This window comes from Brienomyrus brachyistius, chromosome 20, assembly GCF_023856365.1.
Source record: "Brienomyrus brachyistius isolate T26 chromosome 20, BBRACH_0.4, whole genome shotgun sequence".
NCBI lineage: Eukaryota > Metazoa > Chordata > Actinopteri > Osteoglossiformes > Mormyridae > Brienomyrus > Brienomyrus brachyistius.
In genome coordinates, this window is record NC_064552.1 from 1,737,229 (window position 1) to 1,759,919 (window position 22,691).

The window sequence follows — 22,691 nt, forward strand, 5'->3', positions numbered from 1 at the left end:
AGTTTTACTTTCACTTAACTGATGAGACACACCTTCTGGATAGTTTAACAACTATTTTTCAGTATATTCAGAAGAAACCTTTTTGATAGATTAGTTAAAGACTCTTGAATGTCACTTTCTGAGTTTCGCTATTTAAGTTGCAAAAGGAATTGCCCATTCCTGCTAGTAATACTCATAATTTCTCTCTTAGGTCAATAAACCAGTGTGTAAATAAAAAGCACTGAATCATTTAGTGACCTGTAGCAGGTGAAAATGGCGCCTCTAGTGGCAGGTATGTAGGCAGGAAAAGCAGCAGGTGGAATTGCTCAGTTCTGCTAGTTACTTACTTAACATTTACTAAAAACACACTAACTATTCTTTGCTGTCCAACACATTTACAGTATGTTCACCATTTGAGTACCTTTATTAGCATTCAAATGTCACATCTTTGATTCATCACAGAAACTTCCTCTAGCAGTTATAACAGCAGAGAACATTCGAGGCGTCCTTTCTACAAGGGACATTAAATTCTGCTCTGTTTCATGGGAAGAAACAGGTAACTAGTGAATTTAAAGTTAAAGGACAGCCTAGAATTTATGTTATAAAGGAAATTTGTTTTATTTGTCTTACATTTTCATTTATAGTTGTTTACTCAACTTTCTAATTCTTAACAAGGATAAAAAATCTGCAGGTCATTAAATAAATTGAAAAGCGAAAGACACCTATGGTGTGTAAAAACTGATAGTGTATTTCATTTCCAATATATCTGAATTACCTCTAGGGGGGCAGGAGCCGATCCCATGAATGATGCTGAAACTGGAGTACGGAGAGGAAAGCAGCAGGACACGGGGGAGAACATGACACCCCCAACAGGGGGGGGGGGGCAGGATTTAATCCCCACACAGAGCAGAGGTGGGATTTAACCCCAACATAAATGGCAGTGGGATTTAACCCACACACACAGTGGGGGTGCGATTTAATCTCAACATACAGCAGGGGTGGGATTTAAATTCAACACAGCAGGAGTTGGGATTTAACCCCCTCAGACAGCAGAGGCAGTATTTAATCTCAAATCACAGTGGGTGGATTAAAGATTGAAAACCAGTTCATACCATTCTCCCCACTGAGCTGTAAGAGAGCTTGATGACTTACACAAGGTGAACTCTCCCTTCATCTGGGCCCAGAACAGAGCTTGGCTTGGTGCAGATATGACTTTACAGACCATGACTCTCCCATCTGAATGTGACACTTGCGCCACCTTGTGGCTCCTTCATCTGCCTTACCGGTTACATCCGAGCCAGCTGAGTGTTTCCCGAGCCGTAATTAGGACTTTGACGATGGCATTACGGTGTTTGTTTAGGAAGAGTATGAAATGTGATGCACTAATGAATCCTCACAGTAGAGGGCGCTGTGGACCTGTCAGAGGAGTGAAAGTCGAGACTGTACGATTCTGTATGTGTATGTCTGCGAACAGTCGAGCGCAGCAGCTTTCCGGGACTGAACACCCCCTGAATGACCCTCTGCTGTTACCATTCGGAATGGGAATAAATGGCCAAGCTGATGATGGCTTAATAATTAAAACCTTAAAAGCTGGTTTTCCTTTAGAAGTTTATTTTAATCAGAATATTAAGTAAGTCCCTTCAACTCAAACACAGTCCGTCCGTCCATCCATCCATCCCTCCCCATCACTGTTCTCTGGGTGACAGTCTCGGCACTGTACCCGTTCACTGTACCCGTTCACTGTACCCGTTCACTGTACTGTTACAGACGTCTTAGGCACCATATGATACGTGTTATCAGGAGCTGCTGCCCAATCTCCCTCAGTAAGAAAAACACTCCCATTCCCAGGATGCATTGCTCACTGCTCATGTCATGCAGGCGAGTGCGTATTTTGGGATTAAGGAGCGTAATAAACTGAGGCACAGTGGGATTTTGTGGGTGCTGGGGGGGTAGGGGGGGTGCAGTGCAGCGTAAGGGCTCCACTACAGCCACTCAGTAATGATGGCACTGGGACACATTGCCAAACGGGGGAGGGGGCAGTGTCTGCCCCTCCTCCTCCTCAAACCAACACCCCCCCATTTCATATCCTACCCTCTTCCCTCAGGCTGAAAGAAGCTGGATGGGGCCTCTTTGGTGATGCTAAAGGCCCTGTAACTGCAGGCATGTGATTAGCTGCAGTACTCTGTCTTAAATCCTTCCTGTACCCCGACTGGACGAGCAGACGTGAAGAGAGGGCGGGGGCTCGTGTGTCGGCCAATGGTTGAAGGCCGGGAGCCAGGAGGGAGGGAGGTGACTGAGTCCTGCTGGAAAGTGACGTGATGACAGGCAGCATGGAGGCGAAGCATCACGCCATCTACAGACTGTCAGCATGAAAACAGGCAGGCTGTCACTGCCAGCCTTACAACCGGCCCATACCGAAACCACCTCCCACGCCACTGCGTCCGTCTGAAGGTCTGTAGGGAGTCTATCGATTATCTGTGCCCTGTTAAAACGGAGAGTTGGCCCAGTTTGGCTCCCGGTTCAGAGGAAACCCCTCAGCGATGAAACAGACGGGGACACTAAGAGTGACAGGACCGGAAATTGACATGGGTCCGCCTGGTGGTCTGTGGGTCTCCCGGCAGAGCAGAACAGGAACCTGCTTCACATTCATGTATCGTCCAGGCCTTCCTGTTATTTTAATGTTGCTGGTGCTAATTAAAATGATTAATAGGCGCACTTACAGTTATTGTTAGTATGATGACGATTATTCTGCTGTGCGTCTCAGAGATGGGTTGTAAGTAAGTAGGGTACCCTAAAAAGGGAGTGAAAATGGCACAGGCAGATGGGGGGGACCAGAGACTGCCCTATCTGCTACTCATTCAGGAGTCAGATGGTTTCACCCAGTGGGGTGTTCTGTAACACACAGTCAGAGGGTTTCACCCAGTGGGGTGTTCTGTAACACACAGTCAGAGGGTTTCACCCACTGGGATCTTCTGTAACACAGAGTCAGAGGGTTTCACCCAGTGGAGTGTTCTGTAGCAGAATGCAGACTAGGGTCCCCCAATCCCTCTGAAGGGACATTTTTTTGTGATAATATGCTGACCCTGATCCATGAAGGACCCTCAGCGGAATGAGCCCGAGTCCGTATCTCCTGACACCTGGGCGGCAGGTTACTGTCTCTCCTGCTGGACCCAGTCACGTCACCATAGTGGCAGGGTCCTTAACCTGGATGAGGTCGTCGGTCACTAAGCACCAGGATGCCCGGTCACTCCTAGAGCGCCCCCTATCTGCTTCTCACCTTCAAGACCCGTAATCTCTGTTTTGTAAAATTTCATATATATATAATTCAATAAACAAAGAACAGCACAGCTGCTGTAGATCACATTCCCGGTGGAAATGACATTCCCTGCACAGAATCAGTCCTTTTCATTTCTCCTTTCAGATATTAATGTGGGACAGTAACATATGGCAAGGCTTTCTGGGGCACAGTGAGCTCTCTGGAAGGGCACTGTGATGCCCTGTTTGTCAGGCTGCACCCTGTAGCTTGCTGTGGTTGCCTCTGCTGGAGGAAAGAGGACACAGGCCTTTGGGGTGGATCGCCGTAAGCTTAAACCACGCAAGAAAATCCTCCTGCCAGGCTGATCTCCTAACCTGTGCTTGTAAACCTTAAAAACAAAGTGTCTGTTGTGCGAATGCAGGACACAAAGCGCTGTGTCAAGTGACATTTACGAGATACGCGAGCGCTTCGCTGGGAGCCGCGTGTACAAACCGAAGCTGCGAAGGGCCCATTGTGAGGGAAATGTCAGGCCTCTTCCTCCAACAATGGGCCGCAGGCATGAGTCACTGCAGACAATAACGTCAAAATATCACAGTATCTGTTAGGACAGCAGATTATAAACAAATACACGACTTAACTCTGCGAAGACCTGCAGCTTTTCCCGGCTTGAGCAAAGCGTCCAGGCAGCATGGCGGCTTTTCACGCTCCTGGCTTTTGGTGACGGACTCGCTGAAAACCACGCAGCCCTCATCTCGCTTCTCATTACTCAGGAGACCTGAGAGGGGGGGTCGACGCTTTCCCCAGCTTCCCATTTCCAGTAGCACAGCAGTGTAAGGAGCTGTTCCCAGCCAGGTGAGCCTCTGTTCTGCCTTGGCGGGGCCCTGGATTCCAGCATCCTCCAGCTAAATAACCGGTCAGAGCAGGACTTCAGTCCCTGAAGGCCAGAGACCAGCATCATCACATACTGAGTACTTACTGCACCTTGTGACTGAAGCATATTATAAAGTCGTACTGCAGGCGTGCAGAGCCACTGCATTTCACAGTGAACACAAAATCCATCACACTAGGAGTACAGATGGGGAGGCATGTTTTCTGGGAGCCAGATTAGGACGAGATCTTAGCTGAAGTTCTGTTCAGCCTTTCTGCTTCCAGAACAACCTTCTGCAACTTGCTTCCCTCCCCCAAAGTCGCCACCCCCCTCCCCCCCCCCCCCACCCCCCCCACCCCCCACCCCCACATGTCCCAGGGCTTTCCGAGGCTATTGCTCTCTCGATGTAAATACCATCGATCTGTCAGGCAGTCCGCTGCGCATTCAGCTCATTACAATGCCTGGGCTGGTGTTTGGATCCGATGAATGAAATCCAGAATAACGGAGGGCAGGGACCTTATTGCACAGGCGAATGGACAGAGGATCGCAGGCAAGCCAGCGCGATCAGTCAGCTGCATCGATCCGTTAAAAAGTTAGATTAAAACCCACAGTAAAAATGCCCCGACTGGAACTTAGGTCAGCCTGCCTTTTATCATTGAACTGCTGCAGCCAGGGAGAATTCTACGAGTGGCCTTAATTCATACATAGGGGCCAAACTCATAATTAAACAGTGAGTGACAGGGGAGGGGCACTCCAAGGGCCAATCAGCTCTCAGCCATTACCAGTGCCATTGTGGCCCCGCCCTTGTATACACTCCTGGGCTCTGATTGGTGGAATGGACATGGGTGGGCAAAATTTTTTTAAAATATCATTAGCTAATGATGAGGTCAGCCCCCCAACCTCAGACTCAGAGGGCACCATGTGTAGGTGTTGAGCTGCAGGTCCTGTGGGGAGGACCTGGACAGCAACCACGCAGGGCCGTCACTGGCCTGGGGGGTAACCGACCCCGGGAACGACGACTCAGGGTTTTATGACAGTTTTATGTGCAGTCAGCTCCTGTTCTCTCCAACCAGCAGGCAGGTATGCCTAGTGGAGGCATGAACATTGAATGAAGGGTGTTTCACGAATGGTCTGAAGCACCTGCTTGGGGTCTAGGAGGTATATTTACATTGCATTATTGCTTCAGATTCCATGCCAACCACTCAGGGTCCAGTAACCAAGGTGTCCAGGTGCTCATGGGTTCAGGGTCAGATTAGCATAAGGTCAGGAATTCTGCTGCTGCCATTGGATGATACCTCTGGGCTCCGCCTCCTTGGCCCCATCACCATGGAACGTTCTGCTGCCGCCATTGGAGGATAACTCTGGGCCCCACCTCCTTGGCCCCATCACCATGGTAAGTTCTGCTGCCGCCATTGGATGATACCTCTGGGCTCCGCCTCCTTTGCCCCATCACCATGGTAAGTTCTGCTGCTGCCACTGGATGATACCTCTGGGCTCCGCCTCCTTGGCCCCATCACCATGGTACGTTCTGCTGCTGCCATTGGATGATACCTCTGGGCTCCGCCTCCTTTGCCCCATCACCATGGTAAGTTCTGCTGCTGCCACTGGATGATACCTCTGGGCTCCGCCTCCTTGGCCCCATCACCATGGTACGTTCTGCTGCCGCCATTGGATGATACCTCTGGGCTCCGCCTCCTTGGCCCCATCACCATGGTACGTTCTGCTGCTGATGTAAGGTGACACCTCCGGGATCCATCTCCTCGGTGACTTTTGATGCTGCATTTGTATTACCCCTCTGGGCTCCGCCTCCTTGGCCCCGTTACCATAGTAAGTTCTGCTTCCATCATTGGAGGATACCTCTAGGCTCCGGTTCCTTGGCCCCATTTCTATGGCAACTTCTGCTGTTGCCATTGGATGATACCTCTGGGGCCCGCCTACTCGGCTCCTTCTGCTTCTGCCGTTGGATGACGCCATTGGGCTCCGCCTCCTTTGACCGGTGTTCTCACCGCTTGTGAGTCAATGTGATGAGGCGAGCACACGCTACTTGGGCGTCAGCTGCACAGAAGGGCCCCCATGCCATGGTGGGCTGCTGCTTGGGGGCCCAAATGGCCAGCCAGCTGATGCCCGGCCGGGCTCCAGGACCTGCTGACCGACAGCTCCGCTGCGTCTCTGACCAGGTCCATCAGGGTAGTGATGAGACCTGCAGATGACCTCCTCTCTGGCGTGATTCCGATTGGCTCTCCCATCCCAACAGAAAGAGGGCCTGAAAGGTACATTTACATTTTAAGACACAATCTCACCTTGTCCCCATGAGAAACCCAGTTCTGTTGCAGCAGGATTCCCTGGTGTTCTGCCACATCTCAGGTCAGCACACAGACATGGGGAAACTGGCTTTCTGTGTGTGTGTTCTTTGCTGGTCTCTGCTAGCAGTGCAACATCACGTTGTTGACGCTAACCAAAGAGGTCAGTGGTTCACTCACTGCTTGGGGCTCCTGCAAGGAGTCAGTGGTCATGTCTCACTCTGACAGGTACCGGAGGAGAGGGGGGAGGCGGCGAGCAAGGCGGGGGCAATCAGTCAGCAGAGAAAAATGATTAAGGAGCGAAAAAATAAAAAAAGAGGGAAGGGAATGAGGGGAAGCGACAGAAGAAGCAAGTGGGGGGAGATGAAAGCGGAGATGATGCGGGAAGGAGAGACGGATAAGGAGGGGGGATATGCAGACAGACCAGAATGGTACAGAGAGACAGACAGGAGAGACAGATAAGGAGGGGGGATATGCAGACAGACCAGCCTGGTACAGAGAGACAGACAGGAGAGACAGATAAGGAGGGGGAATATGCAGACAGACCAGCATGGTACAGAGAGACAGACAGGAGAGACAGATAAGGAGGGGGGATATGCAGACAGACCAGCATGGTACAGAGAGACAGACAGGAGAGACAGATAAGGAGGGGGGATATGCAGACAGACCAGAATGGTACAGAGAGACAGACAGGAGAGACAGATAAGGAGGGGGGATATGCAGACAGACCAGCATGGTACAGAGAGACAGACAGGAGAGACAGATAAGGAGGGGGGATATGCAGACAGACCAGAATGGTACAGAGAGACAGACAGGAGAGACAGATAAGGAGGGGGGATATGCAGACAGACCAGAATGGTACAGAGAGACAGACAGGAGAGACAGATAAGGAGGGGGGATATGCAGACAGACCAGCATGGTACAGAGAGACAGACAGGAGAGACAGATAAGGAGGGGGGATATGCAGACAGACCAGCCTGGTACAGAGAGACAGACAGGAGAGATAGATAAGGAGGGGGGATATGCAGACAGACCAGCATGGTACAGAGAGACAGACAGGAGAGACAGATAAGGAGGGGGGATATGCAGACAGACCAGCATGGTACAGAGAGACAGACAGGAGAGACAGATAAGGAGGGGGGATATGCAGACAGACCAGCATGGTACAGAGAGACAGACAGGAGAGACAGATAAGGAGGGGGGATATGCAGACAGACCAGCATGGTACAGAGAGACAGACAGGAGAGACAGATAAGGAGGGGGGATATGCAGACAGACCAGCCTGGTACAGAGAGACAGACAGGAGAGACAGATAAGGAGGGGGGATATGCAGACAGACCAGAATGGTACAGAGAGACAGACAGGAAGCAGCAGAGCGATGGAGGGTGGAGCCATAGACAGCAGAGATGCCTCTGTCCGCACTGCAGAGCCTATAAGCGCGTCTCTTTGCTCTCACCATGGCACCTAACACCTCAGGGGCAGGAAACCAGAGGTCAGAAAGTAGGCACGCTCCCACACGCCTCCCCTCCCCAAGCAAGGATAGAGCTCCCCCTGCTGGAAGTGTGTGAGGTTGCGGGCATTCAACCGGCATTAAAATAAGAACTTCAGCTTGCCCAGAAACTGCCCATAATTTCAAATTAATTTTTTATGAAGATAATAAAGAGGATTTGCAGGTATCAATAACAGGAGTAATACCAGTTTATAGCTTTTTATTAATGAAGAATCTGGAGGCTTTCATTTAAATGAGTGAATACGAAGTTCTGCCTGTGCATCGGATGGTTACAAACGCACCCCTGGGGAACCGAGAGCGACTCCTCAGGCCGCTGTGGAACAGGCGCGTGCCTGACGCGGGAGCAGGTGCTCTGCACCGAGGAAACAGCAGGCGGCGCATCACGCTGCAGGCGGCCCAGCGCCCAGCAGGGGGTGCCAGCAAGCCCACACCAAGGCGACATCATGGCAGCTGATGGAGTCCGCGGAGGTGGAGTATGTGATGGGGGAGGGACACTCCCCCCCCAACGGGAGGCCTGCTGGGACAGCACTCTCTGCTAACAGGTAGCAACATGCTAGAAAACACAGAGCAATGTTCAGGATAAAGGACTGGCACAGGTAAACCCTCATAGAGCAGAGGAAACGCAGGTCCACCGAAGGCCTCTCTTTATCAGCAAAGCTCAGCAAGCGAATCAGCTGTGAGCGGCTCTCCCAGGTCTATAAGTGGGAGCCCAGGGGCTCAGAGGAAAGATACAGAGAGAGAAGGGCGGCTGTCAGGCTGGGCTTGTGAATAAGGGCCTTTCACACAACTCTGTGCTCATCACAACAAATCAATACAGCAGCTGCTGCTGTGGCTGCACACTAACAGGCGACTGCACGTTAACACGCAGCCGTATGCTAACAGGCAGCTGCGCGCCAACACACAGCCGTATGCTAACAGGCAGCTGCGCGCTAACACGCAGCCGTATGCTAACAGGCAGCTGCGCGCTAACACGCAGCCGTATGCTAACAGGCAGCTGCGCGCCAACACGCAGCCGTATGCTAACAGGCAGCTGCGCGACAACACGCAGCCGTATGCTAACAGGCAGCTGCGCGCCAACACACAGCCGTATGCTAACAGGCAGCTGCATGCTATAGCACAGCTGCATCCTAACACATGGCCGCACACTACTGCACGCCGCATGCTAACAGACGGTCTGCACACCAAAGCACAGCCGCACACTAGGAGCCACATGCTAGTTTGATTGCCTGTAAAAGGTACAGTTCTGGGTCCAAAACAAAACCAAACACGGCTAAGACTTTATGACCAGAGGTGCGGAAGAGCCACGCTCCTTTGTGACGCTACCTACCCGCTCCCTGCCGAGCCCCCGCCCCCCAGCCTGCTGCATGACATTCAGCGCATTAGCACTGTTTACGCCGCGTTCCTCACCTTACACTGCTTTTCAGCTGCAAAAGACGCGCCGTGGAATGTCACTGGCCCAGTTTCCTTCAGGTTCCATGAGCTCGGGTTCTGAAGACAGGGTGCTGCCACAGGTCAGCAAAACAAACACCTCAGACACATCAAGCAATGACCACACTGGGGTTTCTTTTCGGTTTGTCTTTATTTTCCCACATAACCGACAAGCTCACATCAGATTCAGTTTTTAGATGCAGTGAACCGAGCCACACGTGCGCAAGACAGTGCCTGCTGGCTGCTGTTCCCTGGGACAAGAACCACTAGTGGCTACGTAGAGACAGGAACCAAGCCATTCACATTCACACACAATAACCAGCATGAGATCTGCTTACATGACAGAAGAGTGAAACAGACATTAGTGCACAATCACCATCCAATCAGCCTATTTCAGACTATCAAAAGGGCATTTTTACACTCATCACACTGAAATTGGTGCCTGATCAGGTGCAGACATTCTCCAGCATCAACAACCAAATCCTTTACTGCCTTTTCATCTTCTAGAAATTTCCAAAGGCCTATGGCAGAAGAAACGGCTGGTAGCTGTTATCCACAATGTTATCAAAGCCATCAGACAGGTGATCTAGAGCCATAGGGACACCCACGTGCATAAACACGCACGCACACACACACACACGCGCACACACACACAGTATGAGCTGGAGGAATGGTGAGGGTTAGGATAGGAGACAGGTCAAGTCCTCAAGCCTCCACAGTGAGAGTTTGCTGGTAGATTACTTTGTACAGACGGGGAATGATAAGTCCCTCTTTACAGAAGAGTAATAAATAGTACAGAGGTTTAACCCATGGAGGGAACAGGTCAGGGGAGTGAGTCCGTTACTCGAAGGTCATGATCGTCATCTCTGCGGTTGTCATGGTAACGAATCTTTCAGTTTTGGTGCTGGCCTCACTTGCGGGGCTGTGTGGCAATGTAGAGAGCCATGAGGCAGTAGAGGGTGCCCCCTATGGTCAGGGCCATGGTGGTGCGGTACAGCAGTTTGTCTGGGACCCCCATCTTCAGGTGCACAGGCATGCCCTCCCCCTGGTCATGTGAAGGAGAAAGGCCCACAGCTCAGAAGCACTTCACACACAAACAGCACTCTGCATGTCACTCACAATAAAAAAAGTGTAGCTCTACGCATAAGCAGAAACTAGAGTGCCCTACAGGCTGCTCGGCAATGCCGGTTACCGCTGCACACTTCCTGACCCCAGCCCCTGCTCTCCTGTACCTGGAAGATCTTCTGCAGATCAGGCACTCTGTTGGCTCCCAGATACTCAGCACCACGGCCAACCTCTGATGTCACCTTAGTGGGCGTGGCAAAGACCATCGTAGGTGATTGGCTGGGGACTGCTGGTCTAAAGCCCTGCAGGAGGATATCAGCACAGAGACAGTAAGGGACACATATACAAACAACCACTTAACTTGGGATCCTAGGTTCACAGAGTCACACACACACACACACACATTTCCATTATCCGTTTGCCAATAAATCCACATGCTTTTTGGATTCTGTCCATAGCTGATACAGTACAGAAGACCTGGGCACTGTCACATTTAGTTTGTGGTTGGTAAACTCCCTTTACGGACATGTCATCCACAAATTAATTCGAATACTAATCAGGCCCAGTTTGCACGATGTTGCTGCACGTCCATGAACCTTGTCGGGAAAATCCAAACACACAGTCACACCTTTAGAAGCCAATCATCAGAAATTAAAAACAACGTTTTCCGTGCAAATGTGCCCACAGGCAATGCTGTTGTATTTATGCATAACCAGACAATCCCCTCAATTTTTCTCCTCTCTGGCAAATATTTAGAATCTATTGACTTAAAACCTTTATATTTTTACCTGATATGAACCATAAATACCACGAAATATACGTAATGTAAAAATGTAAACTTCGGAAAGAATGTGACTGACTCCCGGCCCAAGGACAACTTACACCCCCGTCAGTCACCCTGAAATACTGACAGGGGAAAGACTCCTTCACGTTGTCGCATTACTCTACCAGTAGCACGAGAAAAAAATGTGAAAAAACAAACAGTATGCTTCCGGGTATCAACCAGTCAACCATAAGAAATAAATATTACGGTGATAACCCAGGTATGCGACACTCTGTCGCCACGTTATATAACAGCTAATAGAAATCATCTGGACTATCGAAAAAAACAAAGACAAGATCAATATTGAGGTGTTTGACAAAGTATTAAATAACTGCAAAAAACTAAACCAACTGCAAAATAACTTCAATCAAAAAGCATGACTTTCACCTTATAGCCACAGAGACATAAACTTCATAATTATTTCTTACTAATAAATAATAGCAACAGCACAATAACACAAATAGCCAAAAAGTGGACGTCCCATAATCCGATTAGAAAGACAAGCAGGGTCGTTTCAGAGTGGATACTGAAGGTCATCGCTATTTCACAGTGGCGCAAACGCGCAAACAGGACACTACCCTTCGACTCACCTGGGGAGCATATGCGACTAATGGTGCCGAACCGGTTAACTTCTGAGTAAAACCGCTGAATTTGTAATACATCTTCTGCAAAAGAGATTGTATCCGAAGAATCACACGGCAGCACCGAACTGCTCGCCGGGCAGAAAGGGTCCTCACAAAGCGTTCGCTACCGGACAATGACGTAAGGAGGTGTCCATGTCGCGCCTGCTCTAAATTCCATAAAAGAGTGGCCGAATTCCTGGGTGTTTCTCAATACTGAAAACGCTAAGATCGTACTTGTGGTCTTGACAGGATCGTTCTTCCTAACTTGTCTCCCCAGAACAAATATGGAGCACAATTAATCATGGGGTGTTTCTTAATACGTGTGGGGCGTCACCGTGGCTCAGTAGGCAGCAATGCTTGTGTATCCTGATCACATGCACATCCCTTTTCACAAACCAAGCTGGGGAGCTGTATGTGTTTCCCGTATCTAAGGCTATAAACTACTAGAGTTGTCACTTTTTCAGTTGATGACAGTAAATATTCCCTCCGAATGTAAGTTCCAGGAAGTTGTCGACCGGAGCCCCCTGAACACCGCTCTGACGCGTGCCTGTACGAAACAAAAATACATCGAAATATATAGGCATATAGGCGTGTTTTTGTGAAAAATGTTTGCTTCAATAATATATTGCAAAATATAATCTAAAAAAAGTATTGTAAAATATATTACAATACACTGAAAAAGGAATTGCTGGTTTTCATATATGGAATATATATGTTATATTTAATAACATACGGATGTATATGTGACAAAATATGCCAATGTCTGTGTATATATTCATATACTGTATATTTGTATCATATCAGTGTGTGTATATATATGTCTGAGGGTATACACACACACAACGTACTACATCCATTTTCCAAACCACTTATCCTACTGGGTCGCGGGGGGTCCGGAGCCTATCCCAGAAGCAATGGGCACGACGCAGGGAACCCAGGATGGGGGGGGGCAGCCCATTGCGGGGTACACACACACACCATTCACTCACACATGCACACCTACGGGCAATTTAGTAACTCCATATATATTATTTAATATGTTGCATTATATTTTCCAATATATTGCCATTTTTTTTTTTCATGACGTGTCCTTTTCACATAAACCTCTTGGGTGAGCTGAGGCTCATTGGCCATTCAGAACACTACGTCCTTGACAGGGAGTGATTCTTGCCTCAGTACACAGCAGTGGGCCGAGGTCCATGTTTGCATTCTGCCTGTAGAGCTTGTCTTCCCTTGGGATCACATGAATATTCAGTACAATTTGAATAAATGTTTGCCTGGGCCTGCATTCTGCGGAGTCTGTCCAGTGTCAGCTGCAGCATCTGCTGTACAAATGTTTTTTTTAATTCTTTAACATTAGAATTTCAATCATTCCACATCTAACATAGAATGTTATTTTTAAAACATAAGTATTATTCATGGCTAAATCAGCCACCTTGGACCCGGCGCATGGCAGCTGATGGCAGTGTCTAAACTTGGCGTGTCTTTGCAAGTGGATGCACCTCTCCCACTGAGAAACTCTGCTGCTCACTCAGGGCTCCACTAACACTCTGTTCCCGTGAATGAGCCTCCTCCATGCTAACACCCACTCCCGCCGTTAACGCGGCCCAGCCGGCCCCCTATGCTAATACTGCGCTACATGCTAACACCCACTCCCGCCGTTAACGCGGCCCAGCCGGCCCCCTATGCTAATCCTGCGCTACATGCTAACACCCTCTCCCGCCGTTAACGCGGCCCAGCCGGCCACCTATGCTAATCCTGCGCTACATGCTAACACCCACTCCCGCCATTAACATGGACCAGCCGGCCCTCTATGCTAATACTGCGCTACATGCTAACACCCACTCCCGCCGTTAACGTGGCCCAGCCAGCCCTCTATGCTGATACTGCGCTACATGCTAACACCCACTCCCGCCGTTAACGCGGCCCAGCCAGCCCTCTATGCTGATACTGCGCTACATGCTAACACCCACTCCTGCCGTTAACGCGGCCCAGCCAGCCCTCTATGCTGATACTGCGCTACATGCTAACACCCACTCCCGCCGTTAACATGGCCCAGCCAGTTCTCTCTGGTTCCTTCTCCAGGACGGACTCCTACCTTTTCGCCCCTGTGCAGCACAGGTCGACTCCATGAATTCAAGACACTTTCAGCTTTTTGAGTTGAGGATCTCTGTTCTATTCCCATAAAACTGGGATCAGTAAAATTCCCAAAATGAAAACCGCAGGTTAGGTTGGAATTAGGAGGATCTAGTTCTTGACACAACTGGGAAAAAACACAAATTCCAGAGGCAGCCTGACAGGTCCAGTATGAAGGTTTATTCCCAGTGGAAGTCCAACATCATCCAGTTGAACTGTTCACATGGCAGGAAGCAGTGGAACTCCAGTTAAGCTTATAACTTTTAAACAACGTTTTTCCGCTTTAATTTTTAAAACTCATCATGCAATGAAGCACGGAGAATATATATTTTCCTGCAGGAATTTCTAGGAAGGGCAGTGATTTTTCACCTAGAGAGCAACCATAGTATTCAAGCTTGGTCTTTTGAAGATTAATTGCATTCAATAACAATTTAGGTGTTATTTCGAATATATTTATATACTTAAGTAATATTTTTAGAAAAATCATTAACAAAACTAGAAAAGAACATGGCTTCCAAGCTGCTGTTGATGGATGACCTTGAGTGTCCTGAATGTGATCTTGTGACCCTGGATGACTGGTGGCACAGAGGTGACACCCCTCTGGTGAACGTCCGGCAAAAGTGATGTGACCAAAGCTGCTGGTGTATTATCTACTGCAGGCAGAGACAGAGGCATGTGAGAAAGCGTCACATCCAGCCTTTCACACCCCTGTAGCTGCCTAATGCCCAGGAAGTTTGATGTTAGATACGTAAATAAGTCAGAGAGACAGTGTTGACATCACTGGGTGCAGTAGCTTTCCCTGGCAGCTAGGGGGCCTGGAAGCCTTCAGAGGAGGCCAATGGAGCAGTGGGAGAGGGTTGAGGGAAGGAGGTCACATGGTCAGCGCTGAAAAGGAAGGAAACTGCCCCCCGAGACTAAGGAAACTGAACCCCCGCCATGGCATGGCGGCAGTGGTGGGGTGCCAGCCTGAGGGGGCAGCTGCCTCTCCTTTTGGGCCCCTGTGACAGAAGACAGGGGTCAAGGGTCCACCCATGGCATCACCTCCCACCTACCCCATGGCGCGCACCTCCGGAGCCTCTACAGGAAGTCAGTTCATGGTGAACTGGGCAGTCCATGTCCAATGGCTAGTTGGCTGCCATCAGTAAGCTAATCATCTACTGGAAAGAGTCTTACCTTCCAGACAGAGAGCAGCAGTCACTACGAAGGGCTCGATTAATAGAAAATGATCAATTGAATCCCGGTGGCATTATGCAGGACACTGGGATGGACCTGCCATCACATCATGTTCGAACTTGCTGTCCTCACTCTGGACTGAAGCAGAATATAATATCACTTTGGCTGTGATGCATCGGAAACTCTGGTACTTTGGTCATCGTTAATATCGTTCACCTGCACGAGGAAGCTTGAGAAACAATTACCGGTTCTTCATTATGTGTCCCTGACTTCCATGGATGTATCTAAGATGGGTACCCATGATCTAACAGCATTTCCTATTGGTTGCTCTCAACATGGGTACCTGTCATGCCCTTACACAAACCCTGACACACTCCTGTGGCCAGAATGCAGGAACAAATGCGTCAGAAGAGTCTTCTGGCCAAAGAAAGGAGGTGCACGGTAGGGAGTTTGCCGGTTTGATGGGAGGTGAGTGCTGGTGAGGGGCAGACTCGTGCCACTCAGTTGAGGAACTCAGTGGAGAGGCTGCGGTGGTAACGAGCTGAGCGCAGGCGCAGCTCATGGTAGCACTGCACGAAGCTGTGGTAGATGAAGGTGATGGGCAGTGCCAGCAGCACGATGCCGCTGACCACACAGAGGCCGCCCAGCACGCGCCCGGGCATGGTGATGGGGTACATGTCTCCATAGCCCACTGTGGTCATGGAGATAATAACCCACCAGCAGGCGGCCGGGATGCTGGCGTAGTCCTCACTGCTGGGAACCAGGTCCAAGCCATGCTCCAGCAGCTGGGCCAGTGCACCGAAGATGGCCATGGCCACGCCCACAAACACCAGCAACATGACCATCTCGCGGTAGCAGCGCCGCAGCGTCAGCCCCAGCGACTGCAGGCCCAGGAAGTGGCGTGCCAGCTTGATGAGCCAGAAGATACGCATCATGCGTAGGGCACGCAGTGTAACGCCGGCACGCTGCAGTTGCGAGCTCTCGCCCGTCACAGCCGCCGCCAGCGCCGAGGCATAGTATGGAGCAATGGCCAGCAGGTCAATGACGTTCAGTGGACGCCGCAGGAACTCGCACTTATCACGGGACACCAGGAAGCGCACGATGCACTCAGCTGTGAACCAGCCGATGCACACGGCCTCGATGATCCTGCAGGCAGGAAAAGGACAGCCTTTAGCTAGGACCTCCATGCACACTGCCTCTGTGATCCTGTGGGTAGGAAGAGGGCAGCCTTTAGCTAGGACCTCCATGCACACTGCCTCAGTGATCCTGCGGGTAGGAAGAGGGCAGCCTTTAGCTAGGACCTCCATGCACACTGCCTCAGTGATCCTGCGGGTAGGAAGAGGGCAGCCTTTAGCTAGGACCTCCATGCACACTGCCTCTGTGATCCTGTGGGTAGGAAGAGGGCAGCCTTTAGCTAGGACCTCCATGCACACTGCCTCGGTGATCCTGTGGGTAGGAAGAGGGCAGCCTTTAGCTAGGACCTCCATGCACACTGCCTCTGTGATCCTGTGGGTAGGAAGAGGGCAGCCTTTAGCTAGGACCTCCATGCACACTGCCTCGGTGATCCTGTGGGTAGGAAGAGGGCAGTCTTTAGCTAGGACCTCCATGCACACTGCCTCGGTGATCCTGTGGGTAGGAAGAGGACAGCCTTTAGCTAGGACCTCCATGCACACTGCCTCAGTGATCCTGTGGGTAGGAAGAGGGCAGCCTTTAGCTAGGACCTCCATGCACACTGCCTCTGTGATCCTATGGGTAGGAAGAGGACAGCCTTTAGCTAGGACCTCCATGCACACTGCCTCGGTGATCCTGTGGGTAGGAAGAGGACAGCCTTTAGCTAGGACCTCCATGCACACTGCCTCTGTGATCCTATGGGTAGGAAGAGGGCAGCCTTTAGCTAGGACCTCCATGCACACTGCCTCGATGATCCTGCGGGTAGGAAGAGGACAGCCTTTAGCTAGGACCTCCATGCACACTGCCTCTGTGATCCTGTGGGTAGGAAGAGGACAGCCTTTAGCTAGGACCTCCATGCACACTGCCTCGGTGATCCTGTGGGTAGGAAGAGGACAGCCTTTAGCTAGGACCTCCATGCACACTGCCTCTGTGATCCTGCGGGTAGGAAGAGGACAGCCTTTAGCTAGGACCTCCATGCACACTGCCTCGGTGATCCTGTGGGTAGGAAGAGGACAGCCTTTAGCTAGGACCTCCATGCACACTGCCTCTGTGATCCTATGGGTAGGAAGAGGGCAGCCTTTAGCTAGGACCTCCATGCACACTGCCTCGATGATCCTGCGGGTAGGAAGAGGACAGCCTTTAGCTAGGACCTCCATGCACACTGCCTCTGTGATCCTGTGGGTAGGAAGAGGACAGCCTTTAGCTAGGACCTCCATGCACACTGCCTCTGTGATCCTGTGGGTAGGAAGAGGACAGCCTTTAGCTAGGACCTCCATGCACACTGCCTCTGTGATCCTGCGGGTAGGAAGAGGACAGCCTTTAGCTAGGACCTCCATGCACACTGCCTCGGTGATCCTGAGGGTAGGAAGAGGACAGCTGAGGTTATCATGAAAGTTCTTGCTAAACTGAAGTTATTCATCACTGCCTATTGTCCCAACATTGCATGCAATGAGAGATTATTAATATTAACAGACAATGACCGCCCCCTACTCACTTTGTTTTGATATTATTATGAAATCATCCAAGATGTAGCACTATATGTATGGATGTATGATTTACAATGTGCCAAAGCATCTGTCCTTCAAGCCATTAAAGGCCCCCAAGTGTTTTCACTCCACACATTTACATTCACAGCATTTGGCAGACGCCCTTAGCCAGGGCGACTTACATAAGTGCTTTGAGACTCTGCGATGAATTTTTCCCATACTAGCTCAATAAGGCTGTGAAACCATCTATCTGAATAGTCTGTTGAGAAAGTGCAATTTTTTTATACACACACACACACAAGGAAAAGAGCTGAGTAAGAATACAGAAGTACTACTTCAGGTATTTCTGAAAAAGTACTGAAGAAACACTACTGACGTAATGGTGTTTACATGAAAGGAGACGGTATCGCCAAGAGGCTAACTAATGGTGCTTTTTGGCTTCTAAAGTGCTTCCTTCTACACAGGGGGTGCTCTAAGCGGCAGGAAGGACCTGACGAGAAGCTCTGTGAGGACTGAACAACAGTCAGCTCTGACTCAAATGGACAGAATAATTGAGGAGACAACAGTTAAGGAACTAACGGAGCTTTTCCACTGGCGTACAGGAACTAACCCATACCTGGAGCTGTACCAGACTAGTTACAGTTTGGGACTAGTTACAGTTTTCAAGTACTGAGTTTTCGGGAATGCATCTTGAAACTACTAATAATAAATAATATATAAAATACATGCCTTTTCCTTCAGATAATCCATGTACAGAACACCAGTATCTCCCTGCATTCCGACCAATCGGATGGTGGTGACACAACCAGCTCGGTTTGGTGATGCTCCTAGCAAGGCCAGGTTAGGGACAAACTGCTAATTTCCCACTGACCATCGAGTCAGTGTTGGACACCCTAAAAGCAAAGGAGCAGGCAGTGAGGTGGACGGGGATGTGGTCCGATCACCAAAGGCTGCAGGTCCCAAGAGAGGCCCCAGGCATTGGGTACATACCCCAAAGTACAGCTCAACAGCCAGAAGCTTTAAGGGAAAGCTGTGGATGGCTCTCCCGGGAAAGATGTTTGCTAAGCAGTGTCACGTGCGACTCAGGGTACTGAGCACTGAGTGGGCCATGTGACCCAGAGATGGCACGGAGTGAGAATCATCTCCTCTCAGAGCCCCAGGAGGCTTTGAACCAGGCCGAGAACGGCAGGGACACCAGACTGCATTAGTGTCTGCGATCTGTCAGAATAAATCAAGTCTGGCTTCCCGGGGAATGACACAGTTTTTAAATTTAAGAAATATTTTAAATGGGGCGCTCATCAAAAGCCCCGAACACTTCCCAGAAGGCCTTTGGGTAGTCTGGGCTTTTCCTGCCTCATCACCCCTCAACAGCTTGTGCCCCTCCCCCTCCTCTGTTGGCTGTGATTGGCCCGTGCCAAAGGTGACGCCCACACATTCTAAAGTATGAAATATTAGGCTCAACTTGGCACCATTGTGGGGGGTGGGGGGCTCTTTTTGTAGGAAAAGACAGAGTCGCAAAGAGATTCAGACGAACTGGCCGAAGACGCAGTGGTGAAGACCATCTCCACAAATGGCAGCTGATGCACTGGGGTTTAGGGTCTCTGATGGCAGAGAAACCAGCTGCAGCCACCAGTCAGATCTGTGCAGATAAAAAGACGTACCGACGTGAAACCGACGCCTCCACATTTACAATTTCTGTTTAAAAGGAAGGAGAAAAGGTTATGCCTGCGTTCTCAGGCAGGGGGAGCTATGAGAGGATGGAGGGATGGTCGCTGAACCTCTGTATGCTGCGAAAAAGCCAGGCTTTAGATGTATGTTCATTTTAGAGATTCTTGTTTTCAACTGCCAGCTCAGCCCCGCACTGGATAAGTGGCCATGGAAGATGGGGGGATGTTTTTAATTGTCTCAGTTGCTGCAGAAACGGCTTTTACTGCACAGTTAAATATTAAAATAACGGTTTATCACAACAGGGCCTAATGGGGCTGAAGTATTACATAGCATGCATGCAATGGATAATCCGCAATTAATCTGCTGTACTCCTGGCCGTTGTAAAGCATTCACTCAAGCAATCGACAGGAAAGTGATTTTAGCGGATGCCAAATGAGTTTCAATCCGACCACCGCTGATTGAATATTGACAGCACTTTGTCTGGATCCTTGGTGACTGGTGCCACGAAAGGGATCTGCACTGGCTTTTCCCCTGGACGAATAGATAAACCTCTGGCAATAAAAAAAGCATAATAAATGTAGTGAGTAGTGATATATCACATTTTAGAAAATGACTCTGTTTTGCAGGCTGAAAGGCCGGCTCTCCTTGGTTCCACCACCGGGGACACTGCGTATAACTTTTCTCACAGCAAACGCTCACATCATGCCTGTGTGATGCATTAGTCTGGGCAGAAGCTTCTCCATCCCCAGACTCTGGAGGCCGAGGCCCTGAATGCATCCCAACGAGCCCCCAGTGATTTAGCTCTCAGATGTTTTAAGCAGCATGCTCTCAGCTTGAGAGCCCTCAGACCGATTAGGGCTCCAGGCTAAGACTTGGATGCTTCAGGAGCCTAGCAACACTCCTGGGTCTGACCGGTCTGCAGGACCCGTATTCCAGCTCCTCAGCCCCCTGTTGCTCTGTGTTCATTTCAGCAGTGTGGCTACACTTGATAAATAATGTCATAAAAATACATCATGCATGTATCACGAAGCGTATCCCCCTACCTCGGGGCCTTTCCGTCTCTCCCTCCATGATGGATAGACATTGCGCCCAGCGCCGTCGCCCACACTTTCTGCAGTAATTAATTAATTCACTGCCAGGCAGCCAGAGCTAGCCGCTGTTTGACGGTGGTTTTAATATTTCTATTGTAATTCGGCGTTCAGTAAATAAATAGCAAGAATTATAGACCCTGGTATTACCACAACGGCCAATCCAAAACGATCACGATGCGTCTGTTAATTGCACTTTATAATTAGTTAGGGGGCTTTCGGGACGGAAACCTCCATCCGTTTCTTATTGATTTCGATTACATTTTGAGCCGTGGAAGTACTGTGTGCTTTGCTATGCTGAAAAATAAAGCAAACAGGTGAAATTTTCGATACAAGACAACAGCATGACTGACAAATCGCACTGATATTTTAAAAGATATAATGTGCAGCATGCAGAGTAAGTGTGTGTGTGGCACCTGGATTTTAAAGAACATAGCAATGGGAAATAAATGAGATTTTAAAGCATACTCAAACCCGTTAAATCAACGCAGTGTTTGAATGGCATTTAGAAAAACATAATTCATAATATACGTGTAGTATCTGCAATGTGCAGAGCAGCGTGATCAGGCTCTTAGACAGCCGGAGTCGGGCGTGCGGCTACCTGTGCTCTGCCACGCTGCCGTTCTTGGCACTGTCCCTGTCGGGCAGGGTGCTGGCACACAGTATGACCATGGACACGATCACAAAGATCACGGAGACCGAGGCGAGGATCTGAGCAGCCACGGAGGATGTGGGCTCCTCGAATGTCCTCCTCATCCTCTCCAGCCACCTGGCGCTCCCTCCCACGGTCTCCAGGTCCTCCTCGGGCTTGATGTCCTCCTCCGAGAAGTAGGTGAAAGAGTCCGACATCCTGTCATCCAGCCGCCGCTGGCAGCAATACTCCAGGTGGGAGCTCTCCAGCCCCCAGTAGACCATCTCGTTGTAGAAGGAGAGTTCGCACATCCGCGGGACGAAGCGCAGCTTGCCGGACTTCACGTAGAGCATAATGAAGACGAACGCCTCCGAGTGCCGGTCAAAGAAGAACTCGTTGCTCTCCCGGTCGTAGTCGTCGCAGACCTCCAGCACCTCTTTCTCGGAGGCGCAGCTGTGCAGGCGGCTCACTCGTCGGAGGGGAAAGTCCTTTATCACGTCCCTGGGGAATGCGTACTTGGTGCCGCCGACGTTCAAGATGCAAACGCTGTTTCCAAACTTCATCTTGCAGCAGTTACTCTCCAACGGTTCCGCTGCTCTGCCTTTCTATTCCTGAGGGAGGGCAGGGGGCTTTTCCAGTAAGTAAGTCTGCGCAAGCATCGTATCGTCCAAGTGCAGTTTCAGTCGATGGTGCGGATTTCAAGTGGAGACGGGACTGAAAAGTAATTAATCTTTTGCTTCTCTTGCACATACAGGCTGAACAGCAGGCGTGTCTGCGATGGGGCTGAGGACTGCCTGGTGGCTCCGCTCCGCCGCCCCGCCGCCCGGGGAGGGCAGTCCCAGCTGTGATGTCACCGACAAGCACGCCCTCTGACTCCGGGAGACCCGCTTACAACAGCTGACTTTATTTTATTTTTTTATTTTCTCTAAATCTAGAAGTTTCTATCGTAATATTATTTTTGTTTATTGTTTAACTACTCTTATATTGATCCTAAACTAGAGATTTTATAGGTAAGTGTTATAAATTCTAAGTTTTAACAGTGTAGATAAGAAAGACGCAGCCTGTGGACACAGTCTGTCATGAATGTGTGTGGCGTTGGTCAGGAGTCACACACTCCTGCTGTTGCTTTATTGCACCAGTGCTTTGGTTTATTTGTAGCTCAACAAGCCTGCAGTAATAACGGATCTACTGTTAATGCACCAGCAGGCATCTACCTCAGTCCAACAATTGCAGGCATGGGAGCAGGAACTTTCTGAGCGCGTGTGGGACTGCTTCAGATTGGCAAGCTCTACACTCAGGGATGCTGTAGTGCCGGTCTCACACTTTGTACATGTTTGTGATGCTGTGGACTCAGTATGATATGCAGAGCGTCAAAAACCCTGATCTTCACTAGAGGAGAGAGGTAAGGGGCATGCACTGATTACAGCGCGTTGCCACACTCACCACACGACAAACCACCTCAGGGATGTGGTGGGTGACACCTCAG

At 50.0% G+C, this 22,691-nt stretch overlaps 2 protein-coding genes across 11 annotated transcripts; both read right to left on the bottom strand.

Moving 5' to 3' along the window:
- Positions 1-9,473: 9,473 nt before the first annotated feature.
- LOC125715576 (cytochrome c oxidase subunit 7A-related protein, mitochondrial) lies at positions 9,474-11,978 on the bottom strand. Its single transcript, XM_048987301.1, has 3 exons — positions 11,820-11,978; positions 10,574-10,708; positions 9,474-10,386 (listed from the first exon to the last, which is right to left on the bottom strand). Exons 1-3 carry the CDS (start codon positions 11,889-11,891, stop codon positions 10,252-10,254), a joined length of 342 nt encoding a protein of 113 aa, XP_048843258.1. The 5' UTR covers positions 11,892-11,978; the 3' UTR covers positions 9,474-10,251.
- Positions 11,979-14,146: 2,168 nt separating this feature from the next.
- kcng3 (potassium voltage-gated channel, subfamily G, member 3) lies at positions 14,147-22,008 on the bottom strand. 10 transcript variants are annotated; one of them, XM_048987268.1, is made up of 4 exons: positions 21,176-22,008; positions 17,363-17,447; positions 17,123-17,182; positions 14,147-16,462 (listed from the first exon to the last, which is right to left on the bottom strand). In XM_048987268.1, exons 1-4 carry the CDS (start codon positions 21,766-21,768, stop codon positions 15,662-15,664), a joined length of 1,539 nt encoding a protein of 512 aa, XP_048843225.1. In that variant the 5' UTR covers positions 21,769-22,008; the 3' UTR covers positions 14,147-15,661. The 10 variants fall into 10 exon arrangements, with proteins under 10 accessions (XP_048843225.1, XP_048843224.1, XP_048843215.1 ...); XM_048987267.1 differs by having other exon boundaries at positions 14,147-16,522; XM_048987258.1 differs by adding an exon at positions 16,763-16,822 and having other exon boundaries at positions 14,147-16,702; positions 16,883-17,447.
- Between the last annotated feature and the right edge of the window lie 683 nt (positions 22,009-22,691).